The sequence below is a fragment of the Littorina saxatilis genome, linkage group LG6 (assembly GCF_037325665.1).
Source record: "Littorina saxatilis isolate snail1 linkage group LG6, US_GU_Lsax_2.0, whole genome shotgun sequence".
In the NCBI taxonomy this organism is placed as follows: domain Eukaryota; kingdom Metazoa; phylum Mollusca; class Gastropoda; order Littorinimorpha; family Littorinidae; genus Littorina; species Littorina saxatilis.
This window is the reverse complement of record NC_090250.1, coordinates 42746563-42764003: the sequence shown is the minus strand read 5'-3', so window position 1 is coordinate 42764003 and position 17441 is coordinate 42746563. Positions and strand designations below refer to the sequence as shown.

Here is a 17441-nt window from a genome sequence, read left to right as displayed (position 1 = left end):
TTACATTTAGTCAAGTTTTGACTAAAGGTTTTAACATAGAGGAGGAATCGAGACGAGGGTCGTGTTGTATGTGTGTGTGTGTGTGTGTGTGTCTGTCTGTCTGTCTGTCTGTCTGTCTGTCTACGTCTGTGCGTTTGTGTGTGTAGAGCGATTCACACTAAACTACTGGACCGATCTTTATGAAATTTGACATGAGAGTTCCTGGGTATGATATCCCCAGACGTTTTTTTCATTTTTTGGATAAATGTCTTTGAAAACAATCCAAAATTACGTTCATCTTATTCTTCATCATTTTCTGATTCCAAAAACATATAAATATTCGGATTAAAAACAAGCTCTGAAAATTAAAAATATAAAAATTATGATTAAAATAGAATTTCCGAAATCAATTTAAAAACAATTTCATATTATTCCTTGTCGGTTCCTAATTCCAAAAACATAAAGATATATCGATATGTTTGGATTAAAAACACGCTCAGAAAGTTAAAAACAAAGAGATATAGATCGAGGTACAGAAAAGCGTGCTATGCAGCACAGCGCAACCACTACCGCGTTAAACAGGCTCGTTAATTTCACTGCCTTTTGCACGAGCGGCGGACTACGATCATTGTGAAAAAATGCAGTGCGTTCAGTTTCATTCTGACCGAGTTCCACTCCTTGACTAAATGTAGTAATTTCGCCTTACGCGACTTGTTTAATAATTGTCTTTGATGACGTCATATCCGGCCTTTTGTGAAAGTTGAGGCGGCTCTCATTTTTCAACCAAATTGGTTGAAATTTTGGTCAAGCAATCTTCGACGAAGCTTGGTATTGCATTTCAGCTTGCACTTAGCTTTAAAATGAGGTAATGGGGGCTTACAAATTAATTAAATTACATTCTTATCCCAACTCACATATAGCAATTTACTTCAGTTTAGTGCTAGGACGCTGAAATCGTCACCTTGGTAACAAGGGGAGGTAACCCTAAACAAGTCGCGTAAGGCGAAAATACAACATTTAGTCAAGTAGCTGTCGAACTCACAGAATGAAACTGAACGCAATGCAACGCAGCAAGACCGTAATACTCGTAGCATCGTCAGTCCACCGCGCACGGCAAAGACAGTGAAATTGACAAGAAGAGCGGGGTAGTACTTGCGCTGAGAAGGATAGCACGCTTTTCTGTACCTCTCTTCGTTTTAACTTTCTGAGCGTGTTTTTAATCCAAACATATCATATCTATATGTTTTTGGAATCAGGAACCGACCAGGAATAAGATGAAGGTGTTTTTAAATTGATTTGGACAATTTAATTTTGATAATAATTTTTATATTTTTAATTTTCAGAGCTTGTTTTTAATCGAAATATAACATATTTATATGTTTTTGGAATCAGAAAATGATAAAGAATAAGATGAACGTAAATTTGGATCGTTTTATAAAAATTTGTTTTTTTTTTACAATTTTCAGATTTTTAATGATCAAACTCACTCATTTGTTTTTAAGCCACCAAGCTGAAATGCAATACCAAACCCCGGCCTTTGTCGAAGATTACGTGACCAAAATTTCAACCAATTTGGTTGAAAAATGAGAGCGTGACAGTGCCGCCTCAACTTTCACAAAAAGCCGGATTTGACGTCATCAAAGACATTTATTGAAAAAATGAAAAAAACGTATGGGGATATCATACCCAGGAACTCTCATGTCAAATTTCATAAAGATCGGTCCAGTAGTTTAGTCTGAATCGCTCTACACACACACACAGACACACACACACACACACACACACACACACACACACACACACACGCACATACACCACGACCCTCGTCTCGATTCCCCCCCTCTACGTTAAAACATTTAGTCAAAACGTGACTAAATGTAAAAAAAGAGCTACCCTGACCCTATAACAGGACAAAGTCACGCGTGACTTCCTGATCTTGCCGCCATCTTGGAATCATACTCTCTCCAGCGATCCGTGGATACGGACGTGTTGATTTTCGCTCCGGCTTTTCAGCCGTTGTTGTCTGATACTACTTGTGTCAGACCCACACCTTGGTACTCGCGCACGTTCCTCTGCTCTCTACGTGTGTTTGGGGTGAGCTATTTTGATATTTTTCATCGTTACTTGACTTAGGTTTTGCCAGCGCTTAGCTGTTGTTTACACTTTTCACCCACCATGTCGGTTAGTGGTAAAAAGAAAAACTCTAAGCCAGTGGCGGAGCCTTCCCCTGTCAAAAAGCCTCCCCGTAAATCGAAAGCCTCTGCGAGTCATGCTGTGATTAACGCCTCAGACCTCTCGTCAAAATCTTCTTTTGATGTTACTATTGACACGCCTGAATTATCCATGCCAAAATTGCCTTCAGAATCAATTACAGTCGCTTCAGGTTCTAGCTCTGTTAGTGATAAGCAAGATGTTTCTGCTATTTTGCGCTCAATGAGCTACTATTGACATGTCTGATTTACCCATGCCAAAATTGCCTTTAGAATCAATTACAGTCGCTTCATGTTCTAGCTCTGTTAGTGATAAGCAAGATGTTTCTGCTATTTTGCGCTCACTGAGCGCTCAGATTTCATCACTTTCAGCAGAACTTTCGTCGACCAAGGCAGAACTTCTGTCTTTTCCTCCTGGTGTTGGCGATTCCCGTTCTCTGGGCAGGGTGCGTGTTCCTCCTTCGGCCACAGTTACGTCTGCTGACGTGCATGCGTCTTTTGATGGCAGTGACGGTCATTCTCTTCTGCGTTCTCAGGCCTCTTCTGGTGGTCGGCCTGTTAACGATAAAGGTATTTATTCTTCGTTAGTAGCCGGGTTCTCTGGCCAAAGCGAAGATTGTTTACTGAAGAAAGTAGCCACGCCGGTACGCCGCGCCGTGAGTGAAAGCTTGTGTACCCGTCCTACGCCGTTCCGTTTGCTTGAACGGCTAGGGCGCGGGAAAAGCCCAGATACGTGTTCGGTCTCTGATCGAACAGGGGAAGTGCGTCAGCCGTCACTCTCTGTACTACGGGCAGACGGTATGGCAGCACAACATTCCCCGCTTCCGGCCGGAAGGCAGGAAGCAATCCCAAGGGACACACTGCTTGGGTATCGCATCCCTCGCTTTGTTGTCTCTTCCGGGTGACGCTTCGCCTGACTATTGTAGTCAGGGCGGAAGTGCGTTGCCTGGTTGCACGGATGTGCGGGATTATGAGTCGGATTTTGGTGCTTCCGTTCAGGATGACGAAGATGCCAACTTCCGCGCACCGGTTAAACTTCCGCTAGCACTGGCTTTGGCGGCGGAAGTTGATTCGCGGTATTTCGAGGAGGGTGTGGCAACACCTGTAGGTTCGTTTGCCCAACCTCCTTCCGCTTTGGGGGATTTCCGATCTGCGAAACTGACGAGAAACAGCAGTTCCGTTTTCGGGAATTCCAGTTGGTAGCGTTTAAGCTGTCTAAGCTACTGGCTACTGTTCAGCCTGGCGGTGCGTTTCACGCTGTACCGCTGTTAACAGCTCATGGTCTGGCTCCTGATTCAGCGCAGCCTTACCGTGCTTCTTTGTGTTTAGCCTCAGCTTTGCCTGCTGGTTCGGCTAAGAAGTTTAAACTGCCGCATAACTCAGTCAATTTGTTTGACTCGTTTGCCTTGCCTCGTTCCACTTTTCCGGTCACACCGGAACTTGCAGCCCTTTGGCAAGTTGGATACAGCAGAGACAGAGTAGTCCCGTTTACGGAGAATTCTCTTTTGTCTTTGGAGAAGACTGGCTTACGCTTGCTTGAGTTATCGTCTCTCTCTGAGACTTTGCAGAGATCTCTGTCGAGATCGATCGCGTCGTCATTAGACCCATTCAAGTTTCGTGACGATGCGGTAGAGAAAGATGTCACTATTCTGTTAGGGAAGATGGCTACAGTAGAACAGTATGTTATACTGAGTCCTCTCTCTTGTCTCTGAGGGAATAAGCACATGATCTTTTCAAGTTATCCTCTCTTTCGGAAACTTTGCGAAGATTTTTTATCGCGCTCTATCTTCTCTGCTCTTGTCAACTTCGAGTTTCGTCGTGACGCACGGGAGATGGATGTCATGACGCTTCTAGCCGCTTTGGCTAAAGTCTATTGAACAGCGGAGCCTCCCAGCGCTTTTCTTGGCACATTCCGTGCACGCGTGCAGGTTCTCCTTTCCCTCTAGGATCCAAGATTTAAAGTTACCTTTGAGTCACTTTAGTCTTTTCCTTTCACAGAGGTTTGCTTGATTGGTCAGCCATCGCTTGGCTCAGGTTACAAGTAAGAGGCGGATCTACTCCGCTCTTTGCTTTTTGTGGTTCATCAGGGGAGTGTTCGCACGTCTATGCTATGGTGCATTCCTCTCCATCTTCTGGTGAGAAGCCGTGAACTGCGTCAGCTTGCCACATTTTGCCTCAAATTAGGCAAGATAACGAAGCTAAGCAAACACACATAGGGTTAGACCCTCTGTCTTAGGCAGCTTTGCGGTATGTACGCCCATCTATGGTGCGGCATACCTCTTATTTTTCACCTTCTCGGATGAAGCTGCTAAGGCCGCTAATTTTTCGCCTCAGTGGCGAAAAACAAGGCAAGCTGTTAAAACAATGTCAGCTTTTACGGTTTACGGAATCGCGCTTTCTCATTAGAGTCATAAGCTTTGGTTTCCGACAAATCGCCAGAACATGTCCAAATTACTGGCTCACATTCTGACTCAAAATCTTTAGGCTCACTGAGCCACTGTTCGTAACCTCTCAGTCGGAACTTTTCCGGCTAAGCCTACCTCTTGAGGCAGTGGCTTCTGTCAGCGACTTTCGCTGCGCAGCACAAAGGACTCGCAGAAATCCCTAAAGGGCCGACCACACACTCCCGGCCGACCCTGTCCACATTTGACTTATGCTCAAAACGGCCCACGTGGGAGCGCCGCAGCGTGCCATGATCGCGAAGCGTTATTTGCAGAAGAATAGCGCGTGTTCTAATTTCTATGACACAGACATAGAACGACGGAAATTTGACCAATCAGAGCAAACCAGAGCGATGACGTCAGCTGCTCGCGGCGCGGCAGTCGAATGCAACTGAACCTTCTTGTCAGGAGACCCGCTCCACTGATACCGCGTTGTGAAAAAAATCGTCGATGTGTGGCCACTCAGCAATTCCCGCGCGACGCACAAAACGGCCTGCGGCGCATAGAGCGTAAAACGGCGTCCATTGATGTGGTCGGCCCTTTAGTTTCAGCTTTTCTTTCTGAGAGGTTACGGAAAGAACTAAAACACCATCATGTGGCTAAACTTAGGTTTGGCACAGAAGTTTTTAGCATTGGGGTTGTTTTTCTCCCACACGCAAAAGACAGTGAGTTTTTTTTATGTTTTTGCCAGCAATAAATAGAATCACATTCCTTGAGGTCAGTGTTTCTACTTTGGCATTACGCCTCGCAGGGTTTTCTCCCACAAGTTAACAGGCTACACTCTCGTTGTAGCCTTCACTGCGACGGCCCCTGGATTTTTCTTAAATTTGCAATGTGCTAGGAGTTTTCTCCTACATCGCAGAATAGTACGCATTTGTTCACCCTGTTTGATTCTCTAGCCTTCTCAGCTAGGCCATCGAAGTGACGTCACACGTGTCACAGTATTATGGTATACAGGCGTCCGGCTTTACCGCGCCTACCCCTCTTTTTATCTGAAGGTTGAATCTCGGTTTTCCATTTCAGGGATTCAGCTTTGGTTACTTTCTCAGGTCTTTCTGCACGCTTTTCTAAGCGTCAATTTAGGCTGAGCCAATTTCGCTCAAAGGGCAGAGGGAGGGTACAACTTACCTTCCCCTCAGCGGTTTTTTCCCAACTTAAGCTTTCTAGCACTTGATTTACTAGTTAAGGAAACCTTGGTTTTATACGGAAGCCTTATTCTATCCCTAGGCCAGTTCTCTTACTTTGAGGTTATTCTCTCAAGGTTTTTGAACTAACTACATGTAATGCCTCTAGCATTACGGTCATCGGGAAACTGAAAATTTAAAGACGCTCACGCACCCCTCTCTCGGGATGGGTAGCGATAGGAGCTTAGTCTGAGAGCGGATCGGGTTACTGATACCCTCACGTGTCTTTCCCAATTGCGGGCTGGGCTAACTTAGTACTAGCATGCAATCAGGTTTTCAATACTCCCTACGTTTCACTCCTGATTTTGCAATAGGGAAAGTTTACCCTCATCTTTGCAGCCTCGGCTTATTCTTTATCGTTTTTCAGCAAAAGGCTGCAACTCGGTCTCGTTCTGACCACCGAGGTTAAGCGTCATCGGTCTCGGTTACTACCGGGATGGGTGACCGTTTTGAATATGGGCCTTTCAGGCATTCTTTCTAACTTTCAAGCTGTGGCCTTATGGCTTCAGCTATTGTACTGCCGTTTACTCACACTCAAATTCAGCAGTACTTTGCTCCCGCGAGGGATTCATTTCTGGTTAACAGAAGTTCGCCCTCTTTATTTCAAGCCACTGTGTAGGGAGATGGGTACTTAGCTCTCACTGATACCACTCCCTTAGCCATTGAGGACAACGGTTGTCTTCTCTGGTGCTTGATTTCCTATCAGAGCTTCAGCCTTTTCTTTGAAAGGATCAGTGACATTCTGTCACACTCTCGCAAACGGGTCCTTCCTCCTCACTCATTAGCCTTTTGAGATAAGGCAGTAAGGTAAAGACAAAGGGGGGGGGGGTGTTTTTGTATCTTGGACTATTCTCTTTTGGGCTCTGTCCAGACTGTTCGATAGAACATGGGCCCTTACGTGAATTAGGTTATGCTTCTCCCTAATCTTGTCAGTGTGACTTGTTTAGCTCACATTATAGATGACAGGTCTCTTTTCACAGGGAGACCATAGACTGGATAGGGATCAATACAAAAGATCACAGCAAGACAAGTCTGAGTCTTTTGGTTTCGGAGTTTTCGATGCCTCACAGGTTTTGAACTGCTGCATTCTGCTAGCCTTTAGATCGTTCTCTGTTCGTGATGACATCCTGCAGATGTTCTATCTGTCCACTGTTGGTAGCGTGTTGACATATGCAGGATAGTGACAGGCTGGACAAGCTAGTCAAGAGGGCTGGATCTGTTGCAGGCAGAAAACAGGAGACCATTGAATCAGTGTGCCAGAGACGACTGACTGACCGACTGACCTCAGTTTTGGCTGACGAGACACACCCACTGAAACCTGAATTTGACTCTCGACGCATTGACTGAGGGCTCTGGTTGCTAGAACGTCACGTTTCCGCAATTCTTTTGTTCCCAGAGCTATCCATGCTTTCAACCAGTCACATGTTAGAGGCCTCTATCATGTTTCTCTGTCATAATTGATGCTGTGCTCTGTTGCTGGGTTATCTGTAATGTATGTATGTTTAGTAACTGTATTACCTTAGTTTTTCTATTACGTTTTTTCTCAAAAGGGTGTTCGAATGTGTAGTGTAATAGTCGACATGTGGTGCTTTGTATACTTTGTGTGTGCGTGGTCCTGGATGTGGATTCTTACACGTCTTTTTGTTATTGGAATTATGGTTTTTGTTACATTGTATTGCTGTTGCTGTTGTTGTTGTGTGAGTGAGTGGTGTGTCGGCAGACTTGACTTGACGGATGACTGTGTGCATTAGTGAGACTGTGACCATACTCATTATTATCATACTCATTTATTTTCGTATGATGTTTCTTTATTATGCATTCTTATTCTTTTGATTGGAAATAATTATTGTTACAATGTAATTTCCATATGGATTAATAAAATTGAGTTGAGTTGAGTTGAGTTGATAAGCATTACGTGAAACGTTCTTCCTTTTCTCCTAGCTGCAGCGCGCAGAGGTAGCGGGATTCACACACTCTTTGGCTTACAGTGTTATGTAGGTTTCAATGGAGGCTCTCTACCTCACTCGGTTTCCGGCCAGACTTCTTAGTCAGGCATCAACAATTAGGACAACCATCTCTGATGGTTTTTATAGTTTTCCTCTTTATAAGATTCTCGCCATAGGCGATCCATTGTTATGAATCTGACCAGTTATATCTCACTGATGCTCCTTCCTGTCCTTCACAAGAGGTTTAAAAGTTCATAAGCAAAACTACTCTTATCGTTTTTGATCACAAGGGTAGACAGGGTCTTATCTACGTTGGTGTTAAAATCAGCAGGATATTCCGAAGGCCTTGACTCCGTCTACTGGATATCGTAGGAGCTCTCTATCAACCTTTACCTGCGTGGCTTTTCCAGCACGCGGCGTTACGGTTCTAATGCGCTTCCGGCAATGGTTGCAGCAGGGCATATTTTTTGCCTAGCTCATAGATTGAGCATCCCACCGCCTTTATTAGCAATCTGCTATATGTGAGTTGGGATAAGAATGTAATTTAATTGAAAATAAATTTTAATTTGATTATATACTTACCCAACTCACATAGTGGATACCCTCCCACCTGCCCCGCTTTTGAGGGTTTTATGGGGTCCTAAAAAAAGGAGGCGGTTTTTCTGTTCGCTATCGATCGTATGATTCCAAGATGGCGGCAAGGTCAGGAAGTCACGCGTGACTTTGTCCTGTTATAGGGTCAGGGTAGCTTTTTTTTAGGGTTACCTCCCCTTGTTACCAAGGTGACGATTTCAGCGTCCTAGCACTAAACTGAAGTGAAATTGCTATGTGAGTTGGGTAAGTATATAATCAAATTAAAACTTATTATTAAAATTTTCAATTCATGAGGTTGCTCATTAATTAAGGCAATGTGCGGCAGGCAGTAAAATGAAACTTGGAGAATACATGGAATAACCTAGTTTTCTGGGTAGTTATTGAAGTGACTTAATTATAAAAAGAAATGAAAAAAATTTGAATACTATTGGACACAGACTGCTGTTGCTATGGAAACAGCCGCCATATTGGATTTCTAGGAAATGGTTTTACAGCAACATCATACATCAGAAATGCATAATATTTGGCACAAGGATGACAAAAGACTACAGTTGAATTTAAATACATGTTTGTAATAAGGATTAATGAATTTCTGACCGCATATATTCATTAATCCTTATTTCAAAAATGTATTTAAATTCAACAGTAGTCTTTTGTCAAAATATCGTTCTATATGATTGTAAATATAAGTCATGTGTGTCTTTGTGCCAAATATAATGCATTTCTGATGTATGATATGTTACTGACTGAAACCGTTTCCTAAAAATCCAATATGGCGCTGTTTAAGCCCGAGTCTCCATAGCAACGGCAGTCTGTGTCCTTTAGTATTCACATATTTCTCATTTCTTGTTATAATTAGTCACTTCTTCTTCTTTCTTCTTCTGCGTTCGTGCACAGGCTGAAACTCCCACGTACAATCGTGTTTTTGCACAAGTGGAATTTTACGCGTATGACCGTTTTTACCCCGCCATTTAGGCAGCCATAGTACGCCGCTTTCGGAGGAAGCATGCGGGGTATTTTTGTGTTTCTATAACCCACCGAACTCTGACATGGATTACAGGATCTTTTTCGTGCGCACTTGGTCTTGTGCTTGCGTGTACACACGAAGGGGGATATAAGCCACTAGCAGGTCTGCGCATAAGTTGACCTGGGAGATCGGAAAAATCTCCACACTTAACCCACCAGGCGGCCGCGGCCGGGATTCAAACCCTCGACCTTCCGATTACGAGGCTGACGTCTTACCACCCCGCCACAGCGCCCGTCAAAATTAGTCACTTCAATAACTACCCAGAAAATAAGTTATTCCATGTATTCTCCAAGTTTATTTTTGGTAATTTTAGTGCCTCACATCGCCTTAAAGTTGTCATTAAAATCAATTTTTCGCAAACAGATTTAAAATTGATTGCATCGTATTCATCAAATTCTGAATCTAAAAATTAAATACATATGTCCTGTTTACTCAATGAAAGAGATCACCATGAATGAAAATAGATTGATTAGACTACCGGTACTACGATTAAAATTTATGAAATCGATTTAAAAATGATTTCATCTTATTTTTTTACCTTTTCCTGATTCAAAAAACAGAGATATGATATGTTGTATTAAAAACAAGCTCAGAAAGTTATAAAGGATATAGAAAACCGCGCTTTTCTACTTAGCGCAATTCGCTACCGCGCTATTCTGGCTTGTCTATTTCACTTTGTTTTGGAAGAGAAAAGTGACAGATTGCCTTGTCGCGGGGATTGATGAAGCTGTATTGTCATGGTGAAAAAATGCAGTGCGTTCAGTTTCATTTCAACCATCCAAGCAGGCATCGTTTTCCATTTCATAAACTATTATTTCACTAAGTTTATCTTCCAGTTCTACACCAGTTTAAATCCAACAATGTATCGTCTGAAATCAAGGTCACCATTTTCCCACAAGCAAGTTGTGAATGAGTTGGAACAGCGATATTTTTAGGTCTCTCTTTATAGAATTTGTACTCCATCCCATGATATGACCATCATGCCTCAGAAACCCATTCGCTTCAACTGACCAAGCTTTGTTTTGGTTGGTAAACTTAAAGGCAAGATCAGGTCTGGCATAGAAATGTACCTGCGCATGCTGACGGTATCGTGCCTGGCGGTCTGGGATGTAATGTCAAGGCATTTAGGGTTAAATTAAATTTCAAAGTCAGATTCAGCTGAATTTAACTCTGTGTGTGCATTTTGATAATCAAAAGCAGCACTTTAAAGTAGGTATATCCCACAGGTTTGCTTGCTGTTAGGCCAAACAAAAATATATGTTGGTTTAGGGTAATAACCCGACCAACCCAATTTTTTCCCGCCGACCCTAAAACTTTTTTGTCATTTCTCAAAACAAATCCCCCCAAAACAACCTCTGGCACATTTTGCAAACCATACCAAGACTAAAAATAAGAAATAAAAATTGTTAAAAAGCCGACCTATTTGTGTTGGTCATGTTACCCTAAACCAACATATATATATTTTTGTTTGGCCTTTGTGATTTCAGTAAAACTTGAGACTTTTGAATCCCAAGTCGAGGACTGTGTTTGGTTTTTGTGTGTGTGTGTGTGGATAAAAGAAACTTGTGCACTATTTCTGTTTCAGGAAGTTGCCAGGTTTTTCAACACAAAGCATAAAGATCACTACAAGATATTCAACTTATGTAGTAAGTTGTGTTCCCTCTGAGAACAAAGTATGTGTGTATAACTACAAGCAGTTTATCATTTCAAAACTGCAGATGTACTTTGAACTCCTCAAGAAAAAGTTGACAAAATTGACTTTATTTTCTTATTTCTCTCAATCTTCTTTGTCTTTAATTATTTTGGGGTACATGTATTTAATTTTACAGTGTTACATGCATCAAGCTGTCTCCAAAGTTATATGCCATCAAGTCGATTGAAGAGTACCATATTATTTTACAGATGTAAGCCTCATGTGTGTTAAATGTGTTCTCAAAGTTTGAAAGCAATATGTCAGTCAGGGATTGAATAAAAATGCAACGCTTTGTGTGCATGTGTACACGCACACATGGAGTGTACATTTTCTATGGACAAGAAGCGCGCGCACACACATACGCACACACACACACTCATGGAAGCCCCTTCTAAGACCCTTGTGTTGTTGTCTTTGTTGTTGTTGTTAAGGGATTTTAAAATTTGTTTTTAAGAGATTGTCTGTTTATAACAAAAATTAACCTCAGTAACTATATAGTCTCCTCATTGAAGACACCCTCTGTTTTAGACCTGATCTTTCTCGGATTTGTAGAGGTCTTAAAAGGGGTTGGCCACTGTATATATATATATATATATATATATATATATATATATATATATTAAATTACATATTCTTACTCCGAGTCACATATTAGCATTGACGCAGTCGAGATGCTAGGTTGACTGAAAAACGCTATCCCGTCTATAGTATAAGGGAAGCAACCCAAGCAAAAAAGTAGCAAGCTTGCTACCCTGGGTTGCCTCCCGTAGCGTGCATCACGCCACAGATCTCGTACCCGATACGAGACACCCTCATTCGACATCTTTCAGCCAGAGAGACAGGTCGTGCTTGATTTCGCTCCTAGGCCGGTTTTGCTGTCTGCTTGACACCTACCGGCCTCGGCTCCCCGTCTGCTCTTAGCTGTTTCTAGCGGTGAGATTGTTCCTTTTTGTTGTTGTTTGCATTGTCATTCTGCTGAGAATTTTTCCGTCCGCGGACTTACGAATTTTGCTCAGTAGTTTGTTGCTGTGGCCGCCATTTTGGTCGCCATTTTTCGCTTACACGTGGTGTTTTTTTTTTTTTTTTTGCTGGTTAGTTTGGGTCCGTGCTACGGACTTTGAGCGTTTACCAGTAGCATTGGTAGCTGCTTGTAGCTGGTACGTTAGTGCTAGTTTATTCTGCTGAAGTTTTACGTCCTAGAGACTTGTGTATTTTCAGTAGTTTGTTTTTCTCGTGTGACAGCATGTCTGATAGTGAGAAAAGCGAGCGGCTAAGGCCGAGGTTGGGGGCAAAGGCCCTGTTAAACCTAAGTCCTCGGCTTCCACCTCTTCTGCTAGGAACCCCACGGTTCACGTTTCTGACCCGAAGACTAACTTCGTTTTTCCTGTGCCTATTTAGGCTCCGGAGGAAACTTCGTCTGGCTCGCGGGCGGCGGGTGTGGCCGCTACCACGGCCGTTTCTACCCCTGTACCTGCGCCGGAGGCTGGCGCTCTTGTTGCTAGCCTTTTGTCTTCTTTGATTCCAGAAATTCGGACGCTCGTTCGTACAGAAATGTCGCGGACGGACCCTGTTTCCAGCTCTGCCTCCCTCCCGGGGGTGTGCGACCCTCGGTCGTTGGCTTCCTTTGTTCCTGATCACCTGTCCAGCCTGCTGGCTTCTGTGATGGCTCTGGAGTCCGTGCACAGGGAGGCGTTTCTCTTCTTGGCCGGCGCTCGGTGGCTTCCGCTTGCGGGAGTGCACCTGAGCAGGTCCCTTTGGGGGATACGGTCGACACAAGGTATGTGCTCGCAGCAGCCGTCCGCGGCAGCTGCACTTCCGGTTCCCGGAAGTAGTGGTTCACTGGTTGCGGACAGACCATGGTCCCCTCCGGTTCGAGCTGCGCTTTACGTAAGCAGTCGTTCGCGGCAGCTTCCTTCCGGCTCCGGCCGGAAGTGGTGGTTCACTGGTTGCGGACAGACCATGGTCCCCTCCGGTTCGAGCTGCTCTTTACGTAAGCAGTCGTTCGCGGCAGCTTCCTTCCGGCTCCGGCCGGAAGTGGTGGTTCACTGGTTGCGGACAGACCATGGTCCCATCCGGTTCGAGCTGCGCTTTACGTAAGCAGCCGTTCGCGGCAGCTTCGCTTCCGGCTCCGGCCGGAAGTGTTGGTTCACTGGTTTGCGGACAGCCCATGGTCCCTTCCGGTTCGAGCCTTGCCCTGCTACAGCAGCCGTTTCCGGCAGCTGCTCTTCCTGCCTGGGCAGGAAATGTAGGTCAAACGGGTCGTGCACAGTCATCTGTCACTTCCGGTTCCGGCCTAGGGCTTGCGGCAGCTTCGCTTCCGGCTCCGGCCGGAAGTGTTGGTTCACTGGTTTGCGGCCCGGCGCAAGCTAGCCATACTCAGGAAGCTGGCAGGTACCACCTGGGGAGCGAACGAGAAGATACTGAAGACAGTATACCAGGGAACAATCAGACCCCACCTCGAGTACGGCTCCACAGCGTGGTTAACCTCAGCCAAGACAAACCTGCAGACCCTTGACCGTGTGCAAAACCAGGCCCTCCGACTCATCACCGGTGCAATGAAATCCACGCCCATCAAGGAAATGGAGAAGCTTACCACCATCCAACCCCTCTCTCAGAGAAGAGAAGCCAAGACTATGGTACAGGCCGAGAAGCTCAAGTGCCTACCCGACCACCCCATGAAGCACAGACTGAGCAACCTCACCAAGAACCGGCTTAAACGGAGCAGTTTTGTACACGAGAGCAAGAGACTTTCTCGACAGTACAGGGAAGTCCTTCCACAGAACACTCTACCTCTGACTCAAGAAGAAGAGGAAACCCCCAAGGCAACAGAGAAACCAGGCATCCAGATCTGCACCAGTGTTCCACATGTTACCTCAGGAGAAGATCAGAATGACACAGCTCGACAGGCACTCACCTTAGCCCTGATCGACGAACAGTACCCAAAAGAGGCGTGGATCCATGTATACACCGATGGATCAGCAACTAACGCCGTGCTCAATGGAGGTGCAGGCATTCTCATCCAGTTCCCTGGGGGACATACAGCTACATCCAGCGTTGCCACTGGCAAACACTGCACAAACTATAAAGCAGAAGCAGAAGCTCTCATGCAGGCCGCCTCCTTGGTTCAGGACTCCACAGACCCTTGCTACCAAGTTGTCTTCCTCTCGGACGCCCTTTCAGTCCTTCAGGCCCTAGAGAACGACAAACTCCCACAGCTGGCCAAAGCATTACAGATGGTCAGACAAACCAGAAGAGTTGTCCTCCAGTGGATACCAGCACACTGTGGGATACCAGGAAATGAAAGGGCAGATGAGCTGGCAAAAGAAGGAGCCGTGGAAGACCAACCTGAAAACAGTGTCAGCTTTAGTGAGCAGAAGACAATCATCAAGGCATTGATGAGGCCAAGGACAAACAGAGATGACTACCACACAATGTCCAGAGAGCAGCAAGTCAACCTCATCAGGCTGCGTACTGGCCACAACAGGCTCAATGCTCACATGAACCGAAAGTTCAAGCTGGCGCCATCACCAACCTGTGCCTGCGGTCAAGAGGACCAAACAGCGGAACACATCTTACAGCGATGTCCCTTACTAGATGAGGAACGAAAAGAAGTGTGGCCGTCACCAACTCCCTTGCAGACCAAACTATACGGCAGTCGACAGGAGTTGGAGAAAACGACAACATTTATCACCAGTGCTGGACTGATTGTGTAACCTCTGCGAACGCCAAGAAGAAGAAGAAGACTGGTTTGCGGACAGCCCATGGTCCCTTCCGGTTCGAGCCTTGCCCTGCTACAGCAGCCGTTTCCGGCAGCTGCTCTTCCTGCCTGGGCAGGAAATGTAGGTCAAACGGGTCGTGCACAGTCATCTGTCACTTCCGGTTCCGGCCTAGGGCTTCCGGGTTGTGGCTTGCAGACTCCTCAGCACCAGCTATGGCATAGTTCTGCTGTTGCGTCTGCACTCCCTGCTCCTCCCGGCTTTTCCGGTTCGGTTCCCGCTGCTTCCGTTGTGTCGCCGGTGAATTTCGAATACGGTGGTTCTCCTGGGCATACAGGCTTTTTGCCTCTGTTGGGACAGCAGCAGCCACCCACTTCGGTGGTGGCCGCTAGCTCCTCTCTTCAGCTGCCTTCGGTTGTTGGTGACTCTCATCTTCCTCTTAGTCAGGGGTGCGAGTTTCATCGATGGCCAACAGGATGGGCGTTCGGCTTACGGCCTTCCCTCGCAGCGTCATTTGTCGGGTTCTTTTGGCTTTGAGCCGTCCCCTTCAGGTGGCGTTTCGGACTTCGGGTCCGTGTGCGAGGAGCAGCTGCCTTCGGCGGCTCTGGCCAGCTTCCGAATTTACGTCAGCAGTCGTTCGCGGCAGCCGCTTCCAGCTCCGGCCGGAAGTAGAGGTTCACTTGCTAGTGCACAGACTACTGTCACGTCTGGTTCGAGCCTTGTCCTATGACAGCGGTCGCCCGCGACAGCTGTTCTTCCGGTTCCGACCGGAAGTGTAGGTTCACTGGTTAGTGCACAGGCTACTGTCACATCCGGTTCGAGCCTTGCCTTACGTCGGCAGTCGTACGCGACAGCGGCACTTCCGGTTCACGGAAGTAGTGCCTCGTTGGAAGGTGGACAAATAATGATCCCATCCTGCTTGAGCTGCGCTATACGTAAGCAGTCGTTCGCGACAGCTTCTCTTCCGGCTCCGGCTGGAAATGTTAGTTCATCGGTGTGTGGGCAGCCCATGGCCCTTTCCGGTTTGAGCTTTGCCCTTTGCACGGCAGCCATTTCCGGCAGCTTCGCTTCCGGCCTTGGCAGGAGGGTAGGTCAAGCGGGTAGTGCACAGGTTACTGTCACTTCCGGTTCTGGCCTACGGCCTACCTTTGGGTTCCGAGCTTCAGCTCGTAGGTGGCTCAGCACCAGCTTTGGCATAGCGCTGCTGTTGCTGCCGCACTTCCGGCTCCTCCCGGATTTTCCGGTTCAGTTCCCGCTGCTTCCGTTTGGTCGCCGGTGAATTTCGAACAAGGCTTGCCCTATGGGCATACAGGCTTCTTGCCTCTGTTGGGACAGCAGCATCCACACACTCCGGTGGTGGCCGCTAGCTCCTCTCTCCCACTTTCCTTGGTTTTTGATTCCTCTCATCCTCCCCTCAGTTAGGGAATGAGCACAATCGATTGCCAACAGGAAGGACTTCGGGTGGCAAAGAGGAAGCAGCTACTTCTGGTTTGAAGAATCGCCCTTTGTAGCTTTTCGCCTTTTTGCCTTTTCGCCGAGCCCCCCTCTTCGACAGGGGGTGGCCTCCGGCGTCGGTTTCGTTGCTGGTTCCTCAGGGTTCAGCTTCGGAGCCGGCATCGGAATGCCTTGCTGCTCCTGCGCAGGCTTCCTCCTTCGTGCCCTTAGCGGACCAGAGGAAGTTGCCTTGGCCAGGGTCGTCTCGTAGCCGCCTGTTGGCCTTTCCCCGTCCGCGTGCACCGTTTCCGGTCACGCCGGATCTTCTTTCGCTTCTTACGAAGCCGTTGAGGAAGGATTCGGTTCTGCCGCTCTATGGGCAGAATCTCCTATTCTCTGAGGAAGGGGGCTGACAACTTTTGGAACTCAGTTCCATTTCCGAGACTCTCCTGCGGGCGCTTTCTCGCGCTCTGGCAGATTCCTTGGCGCCCTTTCCCCTTAGTAAAGGGCAGGACGCGGAGGAAGTGTCTCACTCCTCTCCACACTTACAAGGGTGAACGAGGCACAGATGAGGCTGTCCTCTCTGCACTATTTCCATGCGGTCTCGTGCGGAAGGGACTTGTTTCTTGCCCACTCCCGGTTTTCTGAGGAGTCGACAAGGAACATTCTCAGTTCGTCATCCTTGGTGGACGGTCTCTCTCCGGCAGCCTGGCCTCTCATGCCAGAAGCAGGGGATTGAGACCAACGGAGAACAGCGGTTCCCTTCTTTTGAGCTTCAATTTGAAAGCAGCAAATGCAGGCCGCTCCTAGGCAGGCTATACCTAAGCGGACTCAGCCTAAGCGGCCTACGTCCTCAGCTCAGGTGAGATTGTTTCTTTCACAGCCGTCATAGGTACGCTGGGTTTTTGAAACAACAGCCGGCCTTAGGGCTTCGGGGTTTTAGCCTCGGCGGGAGCAACAGCCATTTCATCCGTTGGAGGTGGTGGTTGTTGCTTTCCTTGTGCTTGTGGCTTCGGGCTTCGACATTCTTTCTCTTTCCCAGCGTATGGGTGCTGAGAGGTCGATTTCCGTTTAAAAGGGGGTTTCTGCCTTTGGGCTTCCCCGTTTTCTCTTGCCACGAGCTTCTGGACTCGGTCCAGGTTTGTCTTTCGCCGAGTCTGACTTTGTCTTTCTCTAGCGATCAGACGCGTTCTGGTGTTTCGTCCAAACTTAAGGTT

General features: G+C 46.6%; 1 protein-coding gene across 2 annotated transcripts in view; it reads left to right on the top strand.

The window, feature by feature from the left end:
- The window catches only part of LOC138969281 (phosphatidylinositol 3,4,5-trisphosphate 3-phosphatase TPTE2-like), a 113064-nt gene that overhangs the window by 72512 nt on the left and 23111 nt on the right, over positions 1-17441 (top strand). For both annotated transcript variants that reach the window (XM_070342037.1, XM_070342038.1), the window contains exon 7: positions 10967-11027. In XM_070342037.1, coding sequence (XP_070198138.1) covers positions 10967-11027 — 61 coding nt within the window. The remainder of the gene's footprint in view (positions 1-10966; positions 11028-17441) is intronic.